A 21,422-nucleotide genomic window follows, 5' to 3' on the forward strand; every position below is an offset into this window, starting at 1 on the left:
CCAACAATGACATTAGGCTTCACTGTATTAGAAAGAAGTGGTGAACATAAACATCCTCTTGGGAAGCATAACTATAACTATTAAAATATGTCACACATTGATAACAACAATAAGATTTGGTTTGGTTTGGTTTTGGTTTTATTGGCGCATTAGCTACTAAGGCTATAATGCGCCAAGACCAGGTCATTTATAAAAAATTTTAAACTTTCAGTGACCTAATTAGTTAGGTCACTATGTCAAAAGGTATAACAAATATATAAAAGAAAAATGTAAACATTTTATATACGAGTAAAAATATTTATTGATTTTAAAAGGCTAAAAACAGCAGACACATTGTCATTGTCAGATAAAATCTGACTGAGTGTATATGGCTCAGTCAGATGGTTAAAAGCGGTAAAACGGATATTGATAAAATCTGGACATTCAATTAAAATGTGTCTAATTGATAAAATTGTGCCACAGGACTCGCACATAGGAGGGTCATCAGCCCTCAGCAAAAAAGAATGAGTCAAATGACTATGTCCTATGCGGGTCCGGGCTAGAACAACTTCCTCCTTACGATTCCTGCGCAGACTAGACTGCCACGGTTCAATTACAGGCTTTATACAATATAGTTTATTCCCAGTCTGTCCATTCCACAAATCCTGCCATTGGGAATGTATCTTCTGCTGTATTGTTTGCCTGTAGTCTGTATAGGGGACTGACAGGCAGCAATTATTATTGGGAATTGCTGATTTGGCTGCGGTGTCAGCCAAATCATTTCCCCTAATCCTAATGTGGCTGGGAATCCAGCAGAAGCGGATATCATATTCACGCCCACGGAGGAAGTGAATCTTCTGCTGGATACTAGACAGAACTGGATGAGGATTATATCTCACAGATATTAAAGCCTATAACATGCTGAGCGAGTCGGAATATAAAATGAACCGTTGGTATTGGCATTCACTAATGTGATCCAAGGCTAACTCTATAGCGTGCAGCTCTGCAGTAAATATGCTGCATTCAGAGGGAATCTGCTCCGATGTAGTAGTGTCTGTAAAGACAGCAGCAGATCCCACATATGATTCCGACTTCGAACCGTCTGTGTAGACTGGCGCGAAGTCAGAATATTCAGTTCAGTGTGCTGAATGAAGCTGCAGGTAGACAGATGATGGAGTGTCCGACTTTCCCCAATTTCTAAGAGACAAGTCACATGCCGGGACATGAGCATGCCAGGGTGGAAAGGGTTGCTTTGGTGTTTGGGCAACCTTGTCTATCTTGATATTGAGTTCTTTGAGTAGCTCTTGGAGACGAATACCAAAAGGACGATTGGCAGTCTTATGGGTATTGTATAAATTTTCCCATCGTGGCTCAAAAACGAATGGCCACGTAGGATGGTCTGGCAGGGATTTCAGTTTTAAAGCGTATTTTAAAGACAACTGCTTACGTCAAAGCGATAACGGTGGTTCGTTTGCTTCGACGTATAAGCTCTGGACAGGAGATGTGCGATATGCTCCAGTAGCAATACGTAGGGCCTGATGATGGACGGGGTCCAGCCATCGCAGGACATTGTCTCTGGCTGAGGAATATACCTGGGACCCATAGTCTAGTTTGGATCGCACAAGTGCACGGTAAAGCCGAAGAAGGATACATCGGTCTGCTCCCCAAGATGTAGAGGAGAGCGAGTGGAGAATATTAAGCCCACGTGTGCACTTTGTGCGGAGTTGACGGATATGATCCAAAAAGGTCAGTTTTTTATCGAATATGAGTCCCAAGAATTTTATGTTCGCTGCTACTGGAATAGCATATTGTCCGAGCCTTAATTCGGGTTCAGGATGAAGATTACGCTTACGACAAAAGTGTACGCAAACGGTCTTCTCCGGTGAGAACCTGAAGCCATTAGCAAGTGCCCAGAAATTCAGATTATCAATGACTTTCTGCAGTTGTCTTTCAATAACCCTCATGTTGCACGACTGACAAAAAATGCTAAAGACATCAACATAGAGGGCACTGTTTACAGTTGGAGGAAGTTGTTCTGTGATTTAATTTATTTTGATGGCGAAAAGCGTGACACTTAATACTGATCCTTGTGGTACTCCCTCCTCTTGACTGAAGGAAGGAGAGAGTGAGGATCCCATGCGAACTTGGAAAGATCGATTGGCTAGAAAGTTTTAATAAAAATTGGGAGTTGCCCCCTAAGACCAAGGCTATGCAGATCTTTTAAGATGCCAAATTTCCAAGTTGTGTCATACGCTTTCTCCATGTTAAAGAACACCGACACCAAGTGTTCGCGTTTTAGGAAAGCATCCCAGATGGATACTTCCAATCTAATAAGATGGTCCAAAGTGGACCGGTTCCTTCGGAAGCCACACTGGATGCTGGAGAGAAGGTCATTTGATTCTAAATACCATATTAAACGAGAATTAACCATTCTCTCCAGGATTTTGCACAGACAGCTAGTCAGAGCAATAGGACGATAGTTGGTGGTGACTTTTGGATCCTTTCCTGGCTTAGGAAAGGCAAGAACGATTGCCTTTTGCCAGGAGTCCGGAAACTGCCCTTCAATAAAGATTCTGTTATACAGAAGGAGCAAACAATCCATAGATTTTGGTGAAAGATGTTTAATCATTTCATAATGGATGCCATCTGGTCCAACAGCACTTGCTTTGGAAAGAGTGAGGGCTCTTTTCAGTTCCTCTATAGTGAACGCCCCGTTGTAGGGATAGAAGCCCTTGGACTTAAAATTAAGTGCTTGTTTTTCCAGTTTATGTTTCAGGACCAGGAACTCTGGGGAGTACGAGGATGTTGCGGAGATGTTAGAGAATGTTTCCCCAAGAGCATTGGCTATTGCAGTTGGATCTGCAATAGTGCATCCATTATAATCTAGGATTGAAGAAGGGTGGGATGTATATTTCCCCTTCATTTTCCGGATTTTATCCCAGACTACCTTAGAGTTGGTAGATTGGTTAATAGATGATGTAAAATGGATCCACGATTCCTTTTGACTCTGACAACGGATGTAGCGTGCTTTGGCTCATGCACGTTTGAAGGCTATAAGGTTGTTCGTGGTAGGATATCGGCGAACTATCCCCCAAGCTTTGTTTTGAGCCTTTTTTGCTGTTGTGCATTGTGAATTCCACCAAGGTTTGGGAAATGGTGGAAACCGGGCAGATGTTTTTGGGACAGCATTAGCAGCTGCTTGGACGATGATTTCTGTGATGTACTTTACTGCGTGATTGATCGGCTCCCGACTGACTGTACTGAGGTCGAAATTTGCCTGATGTTGGAAGGCATTCCAGTCACCGTGATCAAACTTCCACCGTGGTAACCTAAAAGGAAGACATGGGCTCCCACTGTGTAACAAGGTTATCACAGGGAAGTGATCACTTCTGTATGGATTCTCCTCCACTTCCCAAGTGAGTGAAGGGAGTAGAGAAGGGGAGCAGATAGAGAGATCAATGGCAGAAAAAGTATGGGTAGGCATGTGGAAGAAGGTGTTTGTTCCAGTATTTAGAAGGGAAAGGTCATTGTCATTGAGCATACGCTCTATGACTCGTCCCCTTCCGTTGATGTTAGCACTACCCCACAGGGTGTTATGTCCTTTAAAATCCCTGAGAAGTAAGAAAGGGGGAGGCAACTGCGTTAGAAGATCATCAAGGTCTTCCTGGGAGACGTCAGTCCCAGGTGGCAAATAGATAGAGCAGACCGTTAATAAAAATCCCACCATAAGACGAATTGCAACAGCTTCTATGCTAGTTGTAATTAGCAAGGGCTGCACTGGGGTCTGGTTACCCACAAGGATAGCCACTCCCCCATAAGCAGAGCCATCAGCAATTCTGTCCTTTCAAAAAATTGTGATGTTGTGCATGGTGGGATCATCATTTGCCTTTAGATATGTCTCCTGCAAGCAAAAGCAAACTGGCTCGTGCTTTTGCAGGAGGGCCTTGATGTCATCAATATTTCGCCGGAATCCACGACAATTCCATTGTAGGAATTTAGCCATTATTTTGGCTTGGTGGGTCCATCAGGCGGCTTCCGAGGTGCTGAGAGCTTACTTTTATCAGTCTTGGGTTTATCTTTTTTGGGGAAGAATGGACGCTGTCCCGTGTCCATTTCTTCCTCCGCAAAGAGTTCCAAGACTGAATCTTCGGGTACCTCCTTGTGCTCGACATCCATGTTTTCTTGGGTAGTAGGGGAGCCTTCCCTCTTATTCTTTTCTTTCATAATTACCTTTGTTACTTGTGGAGCATTAGGAGGTACTGATATAGGAGTGGCAGCTGATTGGTTTTTCTGTGCAGGTTTTTGAGAACTTAAGAGATAACGCGCGATGGGAGTGAAAGACTCCTTTGGAGGAATGGTCATGTCCGTCTGAGTTCCGACGGAACATCTCCCTGCTACCTTCTGGGCGTAGGTAGGTTTGTTGATATTCAGGGGTTTCACCGATTTCCTTGCCTCCTGGCATGATATATTTAGCTCTGCCTTCAGCCATTGAATTTCTTTTTCTTCTTTCCACCTCTGGCATGCTCGTGAGTAGGCCAGGTGTTCGCCTTCACAGTTAACACAGGTGGGTTTTGCGGCTGAAAATGCTGTTGTTTCGTGGTCCTTCGCACCGCATTGAGCGCATGCAAGGACTCCATGGCAGGCCATTTGAGAATGTCCATACTTCTGGCATTTAAAACACCGTAAAGGGTTCGGAACGTGTGGACGCACTGAACAATTGATGTATCCAGCTTTAATCTCGTCAGGAGGTTTAGGAGAGTTAAAAGTCAGGATAACGCTCCTGGTTTTAACAATTTTTCCATCCCTTCGCGCAGTAATTCTCTTGACGGCAATAACTCCCTGTGGTTTTAATTCGGAGCAGATTTCCTCCTCGGTTACGTCGAGAAGGTCCCACTCCGAAATGACACCTCTCGATGAATTGAGTGTTCTGTGTGGTGTCACTGTTATGGGTATTCCTCCGATTGATGTTACTCGGAGGAGATGTTCTGATTGCCTGTCATTTTTAGATTCAATCAAGAGATCCCCAGAACGAAGCCTCTTAACTGATTTGGGTGAACCTGCTAACCCATCTAACCCTTTTTGAATAAAAAAGGGCGACATTTTACCAATCAGTTTTTCCCCGGTGGAGTGTATAATTAGGAACCTTGGAACAGGCCCCGATGGTACTTCAGTTCGCTGCCTCTTTGTACTAATAATACTATCTGTGTCTTTGTCTCTGTTTGCAGATAGGGACCGGGTTGGGGCCCCTGAAGAAATATGTTTATCAGGATTCATATAGTTTTTAAATTGTTCAGTGCCCGGGTTCCCCAGCCACCACGGAGCCCAAAGGGACGTCCACTACCCGGCATGCAATAAATGCGCTCGGGAGTGAAACGCCAGGGCTACCCAGACTACCCGCACCGCCACCAGCCTGAATCCTGTCCCTCGGACTATGAGGGTAGGGGCGTGGCATTGACACGGTTGACCCTCGCAGGCGAGCCTACTAGCCGATTGATCCTAGCCGAGCCTTCCAGGACCACCCGTCTTGTCGAAGCAGGGGCCAAAGTGGTGTATTGAAGCTGGGCCCCTCAATCACCAGGATCCCCCTTTCCGAATTTCCACGGGTCGCAGCGCACGGAAAACACGCCGGATTCCATTGATGTAAGCCTGGAACCTGGGCTGTGGGCGTTGGATCCCAGTGATGCTAGTCTGGAAGTCCAGCAGCGTCACTGGGAGGTCCCCTCACCATGTACAGGTGCCCACGTCGAGGGGACAACAATAAGACGAAAACCTGAATGATTTTATATATACAGGTTTGAAAGTCCAAAAATATCTGTGAAACATTTGCTAAAAGTATACATGAAATCCCTAGAGATGCGAGACAGTAGATAGTCATCTGAGTCAGCTATAGCTAAATCCATTGCTACTTACATGGATATGATGGAGCAGACAGAGCAATAGTATGATAGATACTGAACAACATGAATAAAGTCTATGTTTTAACTAATGACACAAGCCTACATCATATTAAGTATAGCAAAACCTCACTAATTTGGGTCCCATATAGTTTGGAATTCATTCTTTTTAATGTATATATTTTATTAATGTAGAATAAAGATTTTTTTGTAAATGAGAATTTAATGACACGTTTTTTCAAACTTCTTTTAGAATGGTTTCAATCATTTTGTAAAAGAAGTAAAATCATTCAAATGGAAAAATAAAATGTAAATAAAAACATTAAGATATTTATTATTAGATAATGCACCTGCACATCCTTTTGATAAAATTTTATCAAGTGATGGATGACAATATTAAGTGCTTTTCTTTAATACCCAATACCATAGTCCTCATACAACTTACTGATCACGAAAGCATATTCAGAAAAAATGTTTGTATTAAAAGAAACTACTGAAGTTTATAATTTTGATGATTCTGGGAGTGAACAGGACATGAGGGCCAATAATAAAAATTATAACCTCAAATATGTTATTTGCAATTGTAGATTAGAATGAGGTAAAAAGAATACAATAGTAAGTGTGTCATAAAAACAACTTAATGATTTTAATGGAATCAAAGATGAACAGTAGAAAAATATGCTGCAAAATATATTTTGGTACTGGCAAAAAGGATATTAATTTGGAAGATGTAAGAACATAGCTAGAAGAAGAAAAGAAAAGGCTGGATATCGAATGGTAACACAAGAAGAAATAGCAAATTGACAAATGCACTGTACTGCATGTGGGTAGCAGTAATCTCAGAGTTACTTATCAACTGTGTGATACTATACTCAGGGTAGTGGAAAATGAAAAAGACCTGGGGATAATTGTGAAGTCAGATATGAAATTCTCTAAGCAGTGCAGGCATGCTACCAGGAGAACTGAGGTTTTGTCAATGATATACAGAAACTGTTGTCAGGGATAAGGAGGTCATTATCCCCTTGTACAAAGCCATGGTTGGGCCGCATCTCGAGTCTAGAGTTCTCACTTTAGGAAGGATGTAGATCTGTTGACATAGGCAGAGAAGGGCAACTAGATTGGTGAAAGGAACAATGGATTGAGTATGCTGAGTGGACAGAAATCATGGGTTACCTACCTAGTAATGGGTAGGCCCACCTTTTGCCTAGATAAGGGCAGTCACATGGCAAGGCATTGAGTCCACTAGTTCACAAAAGCTTTCCACAGGTATTTCCATCCATGCTTGCTGCACTGCTGTTCATAATTTCATCGCCTAGGTGGAGGGTTCAAAGCTCAAATGGACCTTTCCACAGCATCCCAAAGATGCTCCACAGGGTTCGTGTCCAGCAAAGAGGCCATTCCATGGTGATAAAATCTGTGGAATACTCTTCAAACCATTTTATAGTCACCATGGCTCGTGGGGAGGCACATTGTCCTGCTGGAAGAGTCCTGTGGGTGCACAATGACCATGAAAGGATGCAGATGGTCTGCAAGGATTGACCATAATCTGCGCTGTTCAGAGGTGCAGCCAGACATACCATAGGTCCCAATGTGTGACAGTTGAATTCACCTCAGACCATTACCGACCATCCACCTGCCTGAACAGTTCCTTGTTGACATGGATGCATAGCTTTGTGCATTTTCCGCCAGATACACACCCTCCCGTCCGCTCAAAATAACTGGAAAAACAGGACTCATTGGAGCAGGAGACCTGTCCCCAATAATTCAAGGTCCAGTGAGTGCGCCAATGTTCTTTTGCCCAGTTGGACCCAGAGTACTGTGTTGTAGTGTTAGCAATGGAACTCTGGTAGATCAGCAGCTCCCATAACTGATTGCAGCTGATGATCGTCTGATGGTCTTGGTGGAGACATTTCTGGTACCTCCCTCATTGAAGTCGGTGGTGATTTGTGTCACTGTCGCTCTCCAGTTGGCTCGAACAATGTGAGAGAGATGCTGACAGCCATGTTCATCCACCACCTTTCTCTACCCACAGCACTGTCCACAATGCAATGTTATTCTGGAAATGGCATATTCCCGATATACTCTTGTCGAATGGGGATAGTGCAATTTCTGTACAACTTCCGCGATAGTGACCCAAGCATCGGGCATCCACTATCATCCCTCTTTCAAAGTCAGTTAACTTACAACGTTTATCCATACTGACATCAAATTAGTCTACGTGAATACAGTGATGCAGTGTGCCTATATACCACAAGTCAAGTGGTGGGTTAATCCACTAGCGAGAGGGATGACAGTGTTGCTCAGATAGAATTATCCCATGAATTCTGTTCTTTCAGCGTAAGCTAAATGTTGATGGCATTCTTCCTCTTTCTGAGACTATACACATAAGGAGGCACAAATTCAAGTTGAGGGAGGACAGCTGTAGGACAGATGTGCAGAAGTTTGCCTTTTAGCCTGCTGGGGGTTGATTGTTGGAACAGACTTCCATCTGTTGTTCCAGTGGAAGTGAATGGTTTGAATAAATTCAAGGAAGAACTAGACAATTCTTGGAGGGTAGGGATGCACAAAGTGTGCATTTTTTTTTGGTTGATGCTATATAAGCTTGCTTTCTTGCATAATTTTCCACTACTACTAGCACTAGAATTTTAAGGGAAAAATCTGTTGGTGAAGTGGAAAATGAAGAAAAATAAGAAAAAGTTAAATTACATAAAGGCGGAAGCTGACTCAATATTCTTATTCTGCTTCAATATTCATAAATTTTTGATAATTCTGGTGACTAATTTCAAAGATATCTTGAAAATCTATGATGTTATTAAAAATAGGGAAATGATGTTATTAAATCAAAATAGGACCTTAAGATAAAATTTTCAATTTCTTCAAAAAAAAAGACAATAGTACTAATATTAGCAAAATTATGCATGGAAGCAACTTTATAATATCATCAGTCATAAAGAAACAAAAAAAAAAAAATAAAAAAATCCATTTTCCCATTGCTTTCCCATTGCACAAACCTATAAATTTATTCAAACTACTCATTTCCACAATACCAGTTGGAAGTTTATTCCAGCAACCAATTACCCATTGGCTGAAAGCAAAATTTTGTACATCTATCCTGCAACCATTCTTTTCTAATTTAAATTTAATCTCCCTTTGTGGGTGTTATACAAGAACGATAAGGATGCCTCAACTCATTTAAAGCCTTAAATACTTCAGTCCTTCACTCATTTAAAGCCTTAAATACTTAAATACTAAAGTTGCTTCCATGTCTCTTCACAGATGCCTAGTTTCCAGACACTGCAATTCACAGAATAAGTCTTTTCAATAAGAGCACCCTGTTGTGCCTCTCACCTAATCTTGTTGCTCTTTTCTACACCTATTCAAAAATTCTTCCTAAAATGAGATTTCCAAACTTGTATGCAAGTACTCAAGATGCAACCTTATACAATAGGGTAATCACTTCCTTGTCCCTTTGGCCAAAATTTCTGTGTAGTGTATAGAGCTGCCCTAGAGCCTGTCTTTACTATTCAGAGAACTTTTACAGTACATATCTGGGTATATCTGGATTATTGCTATCCAAATGTACCTAGCATTTATCAATGTTAAACCTCAACTGCCATTTTCCAGCCCATCTACCTAACTTATCAAGGTTTCTTGGAGTAACATATCCTTATTACTATTCTTTAAACACCCTTCCCACCTTACGTAAAACTTCATATTTTGACATCAATCATCAATATTGTTAATAAATATCAAAAACAGTAAGAAACCAACACCAAACCCTGTATGACCCCAAGCATAACAAGGCTACAGAAAATAATCACAGAAATTCAGATCATGTATGGTGGAAAAGGAAATCCAATCACATATCATCCAGAATATTGATTAAAGGTGATCTTATAATTAACATGTTCCTTCAGGAAATGAAAAGCCTATTAAGAAATTGTTAAACAGGATGTAAAGATAAGGTAGCAGGTTTTTTTTTTTTTTTTGGTTGATACTGTATAAATTTGCTTCCTCTCACAACTTGCCAGTACTAATATTTTCTGTGTTATACAATTATCTGTAATTAGTTGTATTGCAAAATATGTGTAATTTTTCATTAAAAAATGTTAAACTTTGTAAAAATAAACTTCAGCTGACTACAATAAATTTGCTTTTTTGCAAATTTATGGGCAGATTTCTTTTTAGATAATTTGAGTTCTATTATTTTTAATAACAAACGTGATTTGTCTCAATTTAATTATCACTGTATTCCATGGCAGAATCAAGCAGCTCATAAAACTTTCAAACTTATTTTCGTTGGAAGCTAATAAAGAACTTAAAACCTACATTGGTATTATTATGTTGTTTATTTCTGAATTGGAAATAGCATTAGTATTAGTAGAGGCATAAGATGCAAGAAAGCAAGCTTAATACAGCATCAGCCAAAAAAACCCAACAAAAACCCCTTTCCATTTCACCCATCTTTTCATTCCTAATGTTTGTCTAGTTCTGCCTTGAATTTATTGAAGTTGTGAACTTCCCACAATGCAGATGGAAGTTTGTTCCAGCAATCAAACACCCAATGGCTAAAGACAAAATTCCACACATCAATTATGCAACTCACTTTCCTCAATTTGAATTTATATACCAATTGTCTCAATTTGAATTAACCTGGCAAGAGAAAGGAAGAATACCATTGGCACTGAACTTGCTCAAACCACTCAAGGCCTTATACACCTCAATCAGATCCCCTTGCAGGTGCCTAGTCTCCAGACACCAAATTGCAGAGCTTAAGCCTTTCTTCATAAGAGCAACACTTTGTTCCATTAACCAATCTCATTGCCCTTCTCTGTACTCATTCCAGCAGCTCTATATCCTTCCTACAATGAGACCTCTAGACCTGTACACAGTATTCAAGGTATAGCCAGAGTATTGCTTTATACAAGGGGATAGTCACTTCCTTACCTCTGCTATAAAAATTCCTGTATATCGTTGACAAGACACCATTAGCTACTCTTGCAGACTGTCTGAACTGCTCAGAAAACTTCAAATCTGACTGCACAATTACCCCTAGGTCTTTTGCATTCTCCACTACCCTGAGTCTAGTAGCACACAGTTGATATGTCACTCTGGGATTACTGCTATCCATATGCAGTAATTTACATTTGTCAATGTTACAATTCAGTTGTCACCTCTCAGCCTATCTGCTCAATTTTTCTAGATCCTGTTGTAGTAGCATACTGCCATTAGTGTCATTAACAACCCTGCCAACCTTCATATCATCTGCAAACTTGAACATTAAACCTGATATACCTTCACTGATATCATTAATAAATACATTTAGTGTTGTTAGTGAGAACCACACTAACAACATTAGTCCACAAACAGTAGAGCCTATTGATTACCATTGTCTGTCTTCCCTTCATTCATAGTAGCAATTTGCCCTTAATGCCATACTGCTCCAATTTGTACAGTAGACTTTCATATGCAACAGTATCAAAATCTTTCCTAAAATTCAAGTATATGATATTAAAATTATTTTTTGCATCCAGTTCCTTTGTGACTGCATCATAGTATCCAGTCAAATTGGTCAGACAAGACTTTTCTTTAACAAACCTATGCTGTGTCTGAACTATAACTGCAGTCTTGTCTAGATGGTCCTGCATTACTTCTTTAACCAGAGTTGTTGTTTGGTTTTTAGGAGCATTAGCAACTAAGGCCATATTGCTCCGGGATATGCGGTGGTCATTCCCTGAATGACCTTTCCGCATCCTCCGTATTTGGTGGTGACGGGCTCGAACCCCGGTCTAATCAAGAAGCGTGTGCTACGCACTGCTGCTCCTTCCCACCTGGCTACGGAGGCGCCTCTCTTTAACCAGAGACTCCATTAATTTCCCTGGAACAGAAGTTGAAAATAACAGGTCTGTAATTACTTGTATCGCCTTTTGATCCTCCTTTGTGAATTGGGGACACATTTGCACATCTCCAGTCCATGGAGGTCTCCCTTGAGTGCAAAGAAGCTCTCATAATTATGGCTAAGAGTTTACTTACCTCCTCTTCCACCTCCTTTAATATAATTGGATAGATCCTGTCCACTCAAGGTGCTTTTCTTATGTTTAACTTCAACAATTTCTCCTCCATTTTGCTCTCAGTTATTACAAAATCATTTAACTCCCTGCCAGAGTTTGATAAACTTTGGGCATTCCAGTCCCTGAATATCTCTTCATGTGTGAATGTAGATGCAAAATGCTCATTCAGTTTGTTATCTACCTGAGCAGGATCATCAACAGTTGAACCATTGATATCAAGTGGACCAATCTGATTCATCCCCTTCCTTCTGGAGTTTATATAAGTAAAGAAATCTGTGTTTTTCTTTGCATCTTTTGCCAAGGATTTCTAATAAGCTGCATTTGCCCGTCTAACCTCCTTTGTGACTTGATTACAGACCAGCTTATATCTACCACAGGCTTTTGTGTCACTTGTTAGTTTATATGCATCCCATGCATTTTTCTTCAATTCCATGAGTCTCATTAGTTAATATGATATCCATTTAGGCCTAAATCTTGAACAATATTTCTAAGTTGGAACAAAAAGCCTAGTAGCTTCCGAGATTACCTCCTTGAATGCTCTCCATTTATAATTTGAAGTTGGTAACATCAACAGTTGGTCCCATTGTATAGAATTTAAAAACTGTCTGAGACTACTGTAGTCACCTTTACAAAAGCAAAAATCCTTCCCTTTACCCCTGATGGTAGTTACCTCTTTGAATAAATCCCACTTCAGCACACTGTGATCACTGCCACCTAGTACTTTATTTATCTGCAGATTCTTAATGCATGAAGAATCACTACTGATAATCAGATCAAGAGTATTACTCCTTCTAGTTGCCTCCCGAACATGCTGGTGTAGAAAACAATCATCCAATAAATCCACAAAAGCCTTGCTAGTGTGTGAATGACCAATCCACAAATTCCAGTCAATATCTGGGAAATTAAAATCCCCCATTATAAGACTCTCTGATTTACTGGCCCACTCTATTTCCCTGTACAGTTTCTTATTATACTCATCAGAGTCATTAGGCCTATAACACACTCCTACTTTCAATTTTGCTTTCCCAGTGGTTATGTCACACCAAACTGACTGAACATTGCACTGTCCACCCATTTCAACTGGATACACTTCCTTACATTTTATGCATTTCTTAACTATTCCCTTGTATAAGGCAATGGTTAGGCCACATCTTGAGTACTGTATACAGGTCTGGAGGCCTCATTTCAAGAAGGATGTAGGGCTGCTGGAACGGGTACAGAGAAGGGCAACAAGATTAGTGAATGGAACAAAGGGTTGCTCTTACGAAGAAAGGCTTAAGTTTTGCAAATTACAGAGTCTGGAGACTAGGCACCGGCGAGGTGATCTGATAGAGGTGTATAAGGCTTTGAATGATTTTAGCATGCTCAATGCCAATGGGATTCTTCATCTTGCTCAAAATAATCACCTCAGAAGGCATAAATTCAAATTGAGGAAGGACGGATGTCGGAAAGATGTGCAGAAATTTGCCTTTGGCCAGCGGGTGGTTGGTTGGTGGAACCGACTTCCGTCACTTTTTGTTGAAGTTGATAGCCTAAACAAATTTAAGGCTCAACTGGACAGGTATTTCGAACGAACGGAGGGGTGAAATGGGAGTGGTGCGTTTTTTTTTTTTTTTTTTTTTTTTTTTTTTTATGGCTGATGCTGAATAAGCTTGCTTTCTTGCATCATATGCCTCTACTAATGCTAACACTAACTAAGAGCATAAGTCTTCCTCCTCCCTTCCAATTCTGGCTACCCTTTCTGTACACATTGTACACATTGTACACCCCAAATTCCTTATATCTGTGTGACACCATGTCTCTGATATCTCAACAATATCTGCCTTTGATGTTTTGACCAGAACTTCAAATTCATCATAATTTATTTACTAAACGCCTTGCATTGGTGTACATGCAAGTACACATGCATCTGTTCTTACTCTTAATTACCCTAATACAGCCCATGTATTTACTTGTTCCGTGACCACTTTCAGAAGTCCTTGGAATCCCCAGCACCTTGTTTTGCAGGCTGCTGCTCATTTCAATAGAAGCAGTGCAAGAATCACTTTTACCTCTGCTAGCAGCTTCTGCTAATCTACTGGTTTGTGCATTCCCCCAAGCTAACAGTTTTACAACCCACCCAACACTGCCTCGATAGCATCAGCAAATATTCGTGCACCTTTCCTATTTAAGTGTATCCCATTCCTGTAGAAGCAGTCTCTCCTGTTAATAAGCACAGACCATGCTGTTAAAAAATTCTACCCCTTACTTACGAGGGAAGGAATAATTATACTTACATAATGGGATCAAACATTTCATGGTATTTTCTTACCACTTCTTCACTTCTTTACCACTCCTTTGCAATATCACCATCACAAAAGATCCTTTGTTCACAAACATGTTTGCCTATGCATCATGCAGTTCAAAAATTTTTCCTTACAACAGTTGATTTACTCCAACTTTCAGTTGGAGTAAGTCAACTATTTTGTTAAAAAATTTGGAGTTGAAGTAAGTCAAACTAAAGAAAAAACCAACTTTCAGTTGGTGTTTTCTTTGAGATTTTGTTAAAAATTTGAGGTTGTTTATTTTGTATCATTTTTTGGGCAACTGCAAAAACACAAAGTAATGAAAACCTATCTCACTGCAAAGGAAATGAGAATGTTGAAAGTTGACTTGGCAGACAACTAGGGAAAGGTTCAAATGCTATGCTATGAAAAGTTCAAATGTTCAAGATCAAATGCTATGCCTTTGTTTCACAGGTGGCATTTTGTGTGTATCTTGTAAAAATGACTGTAAAGGCTGCACTTGCTAAAACTTTGCCATGTGTTGAATTTATTGATTAATGGTTACTTATTTACTGTATTAACCACTTTGTTTAATTCTATGAATTGAAGAGTGGTAAATAAATAATACAATAATACTTATTTTTGCTACAAAAAAGATCAACATTTTACACGTGAAACACACTGTCCTGTTTATCTCAAATAAATTAGACAGTGAATATTTTAGAATATATTTCAAATAATGTAAGCAATTAATTACATAATATTAAAATTCTTTACTTACCACCAGCTGATAAATTGTTCAACTTATCATGCTCATAAACAAAATGCTCAAGAAGAGAAACACCTGTAGACGGTAGATATTTCTGGATGTGTTCTGCCAGGAAAAAATCTAAATGACGTGCAGAAGTCACACCTAATGTTTGGCACATTAGCTCCACTGGTGTAAATGTGGACAAAAGCAAAGTACATAGTTCATTCAACTTGGATTCAATTTTAAGATGCTTAATTCCAATAAGCTTTCCATGTATCTTAAGATGTACATCTATGATTCTTGAAACATGAAGATATTTTTCTGAAAACAATTATAAGTAAATTAACATTCAATTTCCTTAAAAATTTCAATTAAAAATGATATTAGTAAATTTAGGTTTACCCATGGATAATGATGTCATTCCTAAAGCAAGTATAAGCCCAAGCCTATTGCTGTCACAGATTTAGTTTGATTATGATCTGTTGCTCCCCGCGGTGACTATTCCTATATTTGAAAAATATAATTAGTTACATAAAATACATGTATGAGTTAGCTTTGTGTGACATAAGCATTGTGAAAACTACAATGAAGCAGGAGTCTGCTCTAGGTGAAATGACTTATAATGCAGGGACTTATAAAGTCCCCCATTAAGTCCTCACTTATAATGGGGAACTTTAACTTTCCATATATTGACGGGAACATTTGGGTTGGAAACTCGGCAAGTGACAAAAATTTTCTAAATTTATTGGATGACTATTTTCTACAAGAGCATGCTAGAGAGGCAACAAGAGTAAGCAATACTCTTGATCTGATTATCAGCAGTGATTCATTATGCATTAAGAATATCCAGATAAAGGAACCACTAGACGACACTGACCACAATATAGAATATATTTAAAGATATAACTACTGTCAAGGGGAAGGGATTTTGCTTTCCTAAAGGTGAATACAGTGGTCTTAAACAGCTTTTAAATTATTTTCAATGGGAAAAAATAATATTACCAACTACAAATTATATGGGAGGCATTCGGGGAAACACTCATAGAAGATACTAAGCATTTTATATCAAATAAGAGATCAAGTTCGGGTTTAGAGCTAAATGGATAACAGATGAACTGTTGAGACTAGTAGCAGAAAATAAAAGGTATGGGATGATTATAAGTTAGCAGGAGACATAGAATCCTACAACAAGTATAAACTTGTATGCAATCATGTTACTCAGGAAATTAGGTAAACTAAGGAAGATTATGAGAAGTCCTTTGCTAAGAATGCAAAGAAAAGTAGCAATGGTTTTTTGCTTATATTAACCACTAGAAGGAATGAGCTGAACAACATTGGCCCACTAGTTATCGATGGCATACACGTTTAGGTTTCTGAAAAACTAAACACATTTTGCATCTATATGCATGCGTGAACAATTTTTCAGGGATAGAAACTGTAAAAATGTCTTCATTTTTACTTTTCATTTGTCTTTGAGGGCTGTTACTTCACCAAGTCACCTTATACTTTTTGCCACTACTGTACTTGTAGTGTGATATTCACTCCATGTAGAAGGCTGTTTCTCTTTTTTTTAGCATACGCTCATTGACGCCATGCCAGGGAAAACAGCAGTTGAAACACTATTCCATCTTTATGAGTCCGGCTGATTCACAGCAAGAGATTGTTACTCGATCGGATTGGACGAACATCGTGGATATAATATTTATAAAAACGGTGAGAAAGTATATGACTTTCGTCGGAGAAAAGAGAGTAATGTCAATTAAGAAGCATACTTCAGGGTGAAATCTGAACCTTATAACTACGGGGTGACTGGTGTCTGGAAATTCCTTGTGTAGGAACGAACGGACTTTAGATCTAGTGACTATTGCTGGGCAGTCTGGAAATTCCACCCCATGCAGATGTGAAGTTCCTCTTTCTCCTCATAAATTCCATTTTTTACTGTGTCAGGTCTCCAAAATGACAGTCTCTGGGATTTTCTTTTCACCATGAAAATTAGCCTTTTGACCAATAGAAGCATTGGAAACTCTAAAAGGGGGGCCATACATATATGCAGATCGGAGACAAAGAGAGAGGACACACAGGAGGGACGGTGAGACACACAGGATGGACAGAACAAAGATCAGGAAGACAGAGAGAGAAACCCAGAGAGGGACAAAGAGTCTTATCCTGAGCGAAGCACTTCTTTTTCTTGAGGTTATTTCATAAAAACGTCTTGAGAATCTTTTGCTGCTGGCTCCTGTTCCTATACATCTATTCCTGAACATTGCAAAGTTTATTCTGGTAAGTTTCACCCTATATTTACAACACGATAGTTAATAGAATGAAAGTGTTGGATGTTAATACATAACTCTTTATTTAATAGAGTCCACTGACAAACAACCTTCCTCATAGGAACACTCACTAAGGTAGCATCTATTTTACAACACTTAGAAATTAGAGTTTAAGATTAACAAGATCCATTTGTATTAATAGAATACCATCAGTTATGACTGCTAAACCTGTATCGTACACTTACACATGCACCCGGATACGCGAACTGCAGGATGATTGTTGGCTTCAGAGTGTACGGGCAGTGCCAACTGAAGATGACATGAAGAACGCAGACAAGTTTGTACACATGTATCATTATCCTTATAATATATCGTTTTATCCTTTTAATAAGAGATAGAGCTCTTATATAATTATATAAAAGTATATAACCATTTTATTTTACACCTGTTTGTATGCTAGAGTTAATAAACCATATTTTGTTTAATCATCCTTGCCTCTTAGCCATTCTCTTGCTACACGTTACCCACAGCACGAGTTATAGTAAAAGAGCCATAATTCTGCGGCACTCTGAGGTGTAACTTCTGGGAGGATTTCCGAGTGAATAAACACAACGCTGATTTTGATGTTGCGAGTCTATTCTCCACGTTTCAGAATAGATCTTGAGAACATGAGATCGTTGTCCTAATATACAGGGTGTCTCAAAAATATTGGTACAAACATTTAGGGGAGGTAGGTAACATCTAAAGGAATGTGAATCACATAGGAACCCATAACCAGAAATGTCACAGGAAAGTAGTAGCAGAGGCACAAGAAGCAGAAATGACACAAGACAGTAATTAGTGGCAAACATTTATTTGACATAATATTAACAATGGAGTACGAGATGGATGCATTTCATGATGTTACAACAGATGCTCGAAGGTTCTACCATGAGACGCGATGCATGCGTGACACCGACACAGCATGGATTGGCGGACACGGTCGAACACACCTGGAGTTTCTTTGACAGTAGCAGCAGCGCAGATGAGTCTCGCCATGAGATCCATTTCCGTCTCCACAGGCAATTCATACATGATAGATTTGAGGGTCCTCCACAAAGAAATCAAGGCTTGATAAATCAGGTGAGCGTGGGGTCCACCATGGCCGATCCATCGACACCCAAAATGCCTGTTCAAATGGTCATGAACACACCTTCCATAATGGGCAGGCATCCTATCATGTTGAAACCAAATGTTGCATCTCACATTTGCTGGAACATCGTCAAGTAACCCTGGTAGAGCTTGTTCAAGAAAGATCCAATATTTAGCAGAGTTCATGCGGGATGGTAACAGGTATGGGCCAACTAAGCAGTCACTGACCATACCTGCCAACACATTTATTGCGAAGCGATGTTGTGCTGCATGGGGGTGCACACCGTGTGGGTTGTTGTGAGCCCACACATGAGCATTGTGCTGATTGAATAAGCCTTCCCGAGTGAAATAAGCCTCATCTGTGAACAAAACACAGGCTGGAAAATTCAAGTCTTGAACACTTTCTTGGAGAAACCATTGCACAAAAGCCACATGTGCAGGATGATCTTGGGGGAGCAGTAACTGAACCCTTTGGAGATGAAAGGGGTGTAAGGAATCGTCGTGCCAGACATGCTGTACATTGCAACGAGACACTCCTAAGGCAGAGGCAACGGAACGTGTGCTGGTAGTAGGATTATTCTGGACAGCATTCAACACACTTCCTTCCATGGCGGGAGTTCGCGTCGAATGTTGTTTGCCCGCACTACTCCTGTTACCTCTAAATGACCCATAATCGCACAAATTTTGATGCACATGTGCAAACAAATGGTGGTCTGGTACATGTCTGTCTGGGAAGCGTTCTCCATAAATTCGTTGAGCGGCTCGTCCATTGCCCTCTGCTAATCCATACACTAGTTGTTGTTGTTAGGTTTAATGACACATAGGCTACTTGGGCCATATTGTGTCTTCCATACACTAGGTGCATGTCTGCCAGCTCACAGTTTGTATACCGATGCATGCTATTCATGCGGCGACTACTGCTTGAATGAGTAAACCAGAAATTTTCCCTCTCACGAACTGATGAACAGCACCGTGTACCGACTTACGGTGATGTTTCTGGTTATGGGTTCCTATGCAATTCACATTCTTTTAGATATTACCTACCTCCCCTAAACATTTGTACCAATATTTCTGAGACACCCTGTATAAACCACTAGTCAATCATATAAAACACAGGTGTTTTCTGGAACATCAATATTAGTGAATGAACTTGCCCGGAAACATTATTGTACACATTGAATGTTGAATAATAGTAAGAGTTGATTGCCTTAATTTCCATTTGAAAAATGATGTCCAGCAAGTAAAAGCCCTTGTGGAACAAAACATCTGACGAACAATCAAGTTATAACTAGAAACTATATGATTGTGTTATAATTGAGAAAGTGGAAGAGAAATTGTTGAAGCTTAATATAACTAAGGTACCTGGAGTTGATGAGATTTATCCAGTTATATTAAAAGCAGCAGTAAAAAGAGGTAAGCAAAATATTTGCAAAATGAGAGCATCCTTGGATTTAGGGGAGCTTCTGTATAGATTGGAGGTGTTCAAATGTGTCTCAATTCACAAAGGGGATGAAAGGATGATGTAAGCAATATATACCTGTATGCTTGACTTCCATTACAGGGAAAATAATGGCATCAATGGTTCAAGAAAGATGTCAGGATCATCTTAATAGGAATGGAATTATACAAAAATCACACTACGGGTTTGTTAAGGAGGATCCTATCTGACCAATTTGATTAGCTACTATGATGAAGTAACAAAGGAACTGGATGCAAACAATAATTTTTAGATTACATAGTTAAATGTCAGTAAAACGTTTTTTGACACTGTTCCACATGAAAGACTGCTATACAATTGAAGCAGTGTGGCATTAAGGTCAAGTTACTGCTAAGGATAAAGGGATGGTTGAGTGGCAGAAGACAGAGGGTAGTTATTAATGGGTGCTGCTCATCTTTTTTCAGTGGAGTCCCTTGGGGACAAGGAACTCAAGGTTTTGTGTTGGACCTTTTACTGCTTACAGTATTTATTAATGATATTGATGAAGGCGTATCAAGCTTACTGTCTACGTTTGCAGATGATACAAAGGGTGGCAGGGTGGTTAACGACAGGAATCAAGGCATACTACTGCAGCAAGACCAAGATAAATTAGGCAGTTGGGCTGAAAGTGGCAATTCAGGTTTAATACTGGTAAAGGCAAGGTATGCATATGGGCAGCAGCAATCCCAGAATAACATACCAATTAGAACACTCAAGATGGTGGAGAACAAAAAAGACCTGGGAGTACAGTCTTATATGAAGTTCTCTGATCAGTGCAGATGGGCTGCTAGAACAGCTCATGGGGTTCTGCCAATGATATACAGGAACTTTGCCAGCAGGTACAAGAAGGTGATTATCCCATTATATAAGGCAATGGTTAAGCCACATCTTGAGAATTGTATTCAAGTCTGGAAGCTTCATTTTGATGAAGATGTAGATCTCTTAGAATGGATGCAGAGAAAAGCAAACATTAGTCAAGAACACAAAGGGGTACTCTTACCACAAAAAAGACTACAGCAAAATTCCGCAATTGGAAACTATTTGCAAGAAGACCTGATTGAAGTGTTTAAGGCTTTAGATGGATTGAATAAATTTAACGATAACGGTATCCTTACTCTTTCTCAGACAACACACACACAAGGGAACAAAAACTTAAATTGAAAAAAGATAATTGAAGAATAGATATGCAAAAATTTGCTTTCTGGCAGAGAGAGTAACTGATCTGATGCTGGAGAAGTGGATAGTTTCAATAAATTTAAGGTAAAAAAGTTGTTAAAACTGCAGAGGCAAGAGACTTTTACAAAGATTAAAAAAAACTCAAGTTACCTATATTCTTAGGTAACTGGATAACAGTGATGCAAAGCATTTCAAAGGTGAAAATATGTTTATCAAAAAAAAAAATTAAACTACATTGCAATTCTGGAATTTACTCCCTAAAAAGTAAGCACAGAAAAGTATGCTAAGTCATTAAGAAACTTAACCCATAAAATCAAATATTCTCCAATAAGAAGTTGGACAAGCAGCTTAATTTTTAAAAACTAAATTGCATGAATTAAAGGTAAAGGATATAGATTGCTAAAAATTG

General features: G+C 39.5%; 1 protein-coding gene across 1 annotated transcript in view; it reads right to left on the minus strand.

Annotated features, from left to right (window-relative positions):
• LOC150081673 (uncharacterized) overlaps positions 1-21,422 on the minus strand; it is a 180,856-nt gene that overhangs the window by 87,437 nt on the left and 71,997 nt on the right. The window contains exon 4 of the mRNA XM_090380279.1: positions 14,990-15,280. Within this exon, the coding sequence (XP_090236405.1) occupies positions 14,990-15,280 (291 nt within the window). The remainder of the gene's footprint in view (positions 1-14,989; positions 15,281-21,422) is intronic.

This window comes from Mastigoproctus giganteus, chromosome 8 (genome assembly GCF_048544385.1).
Source record: "Mastigoproctus giganteus isolate SK-2022 chromosome 8, ASM4854438v1, whole genome shotgun sequence".
In the NCBI taxonomy this organism is placed as follows: Eukaryota; Metazoa; Arthropoda; class Arachnida; order Uropygi; family Thelyphonidae; genus Mastigoproctus; species Mastigoproctus giganteus.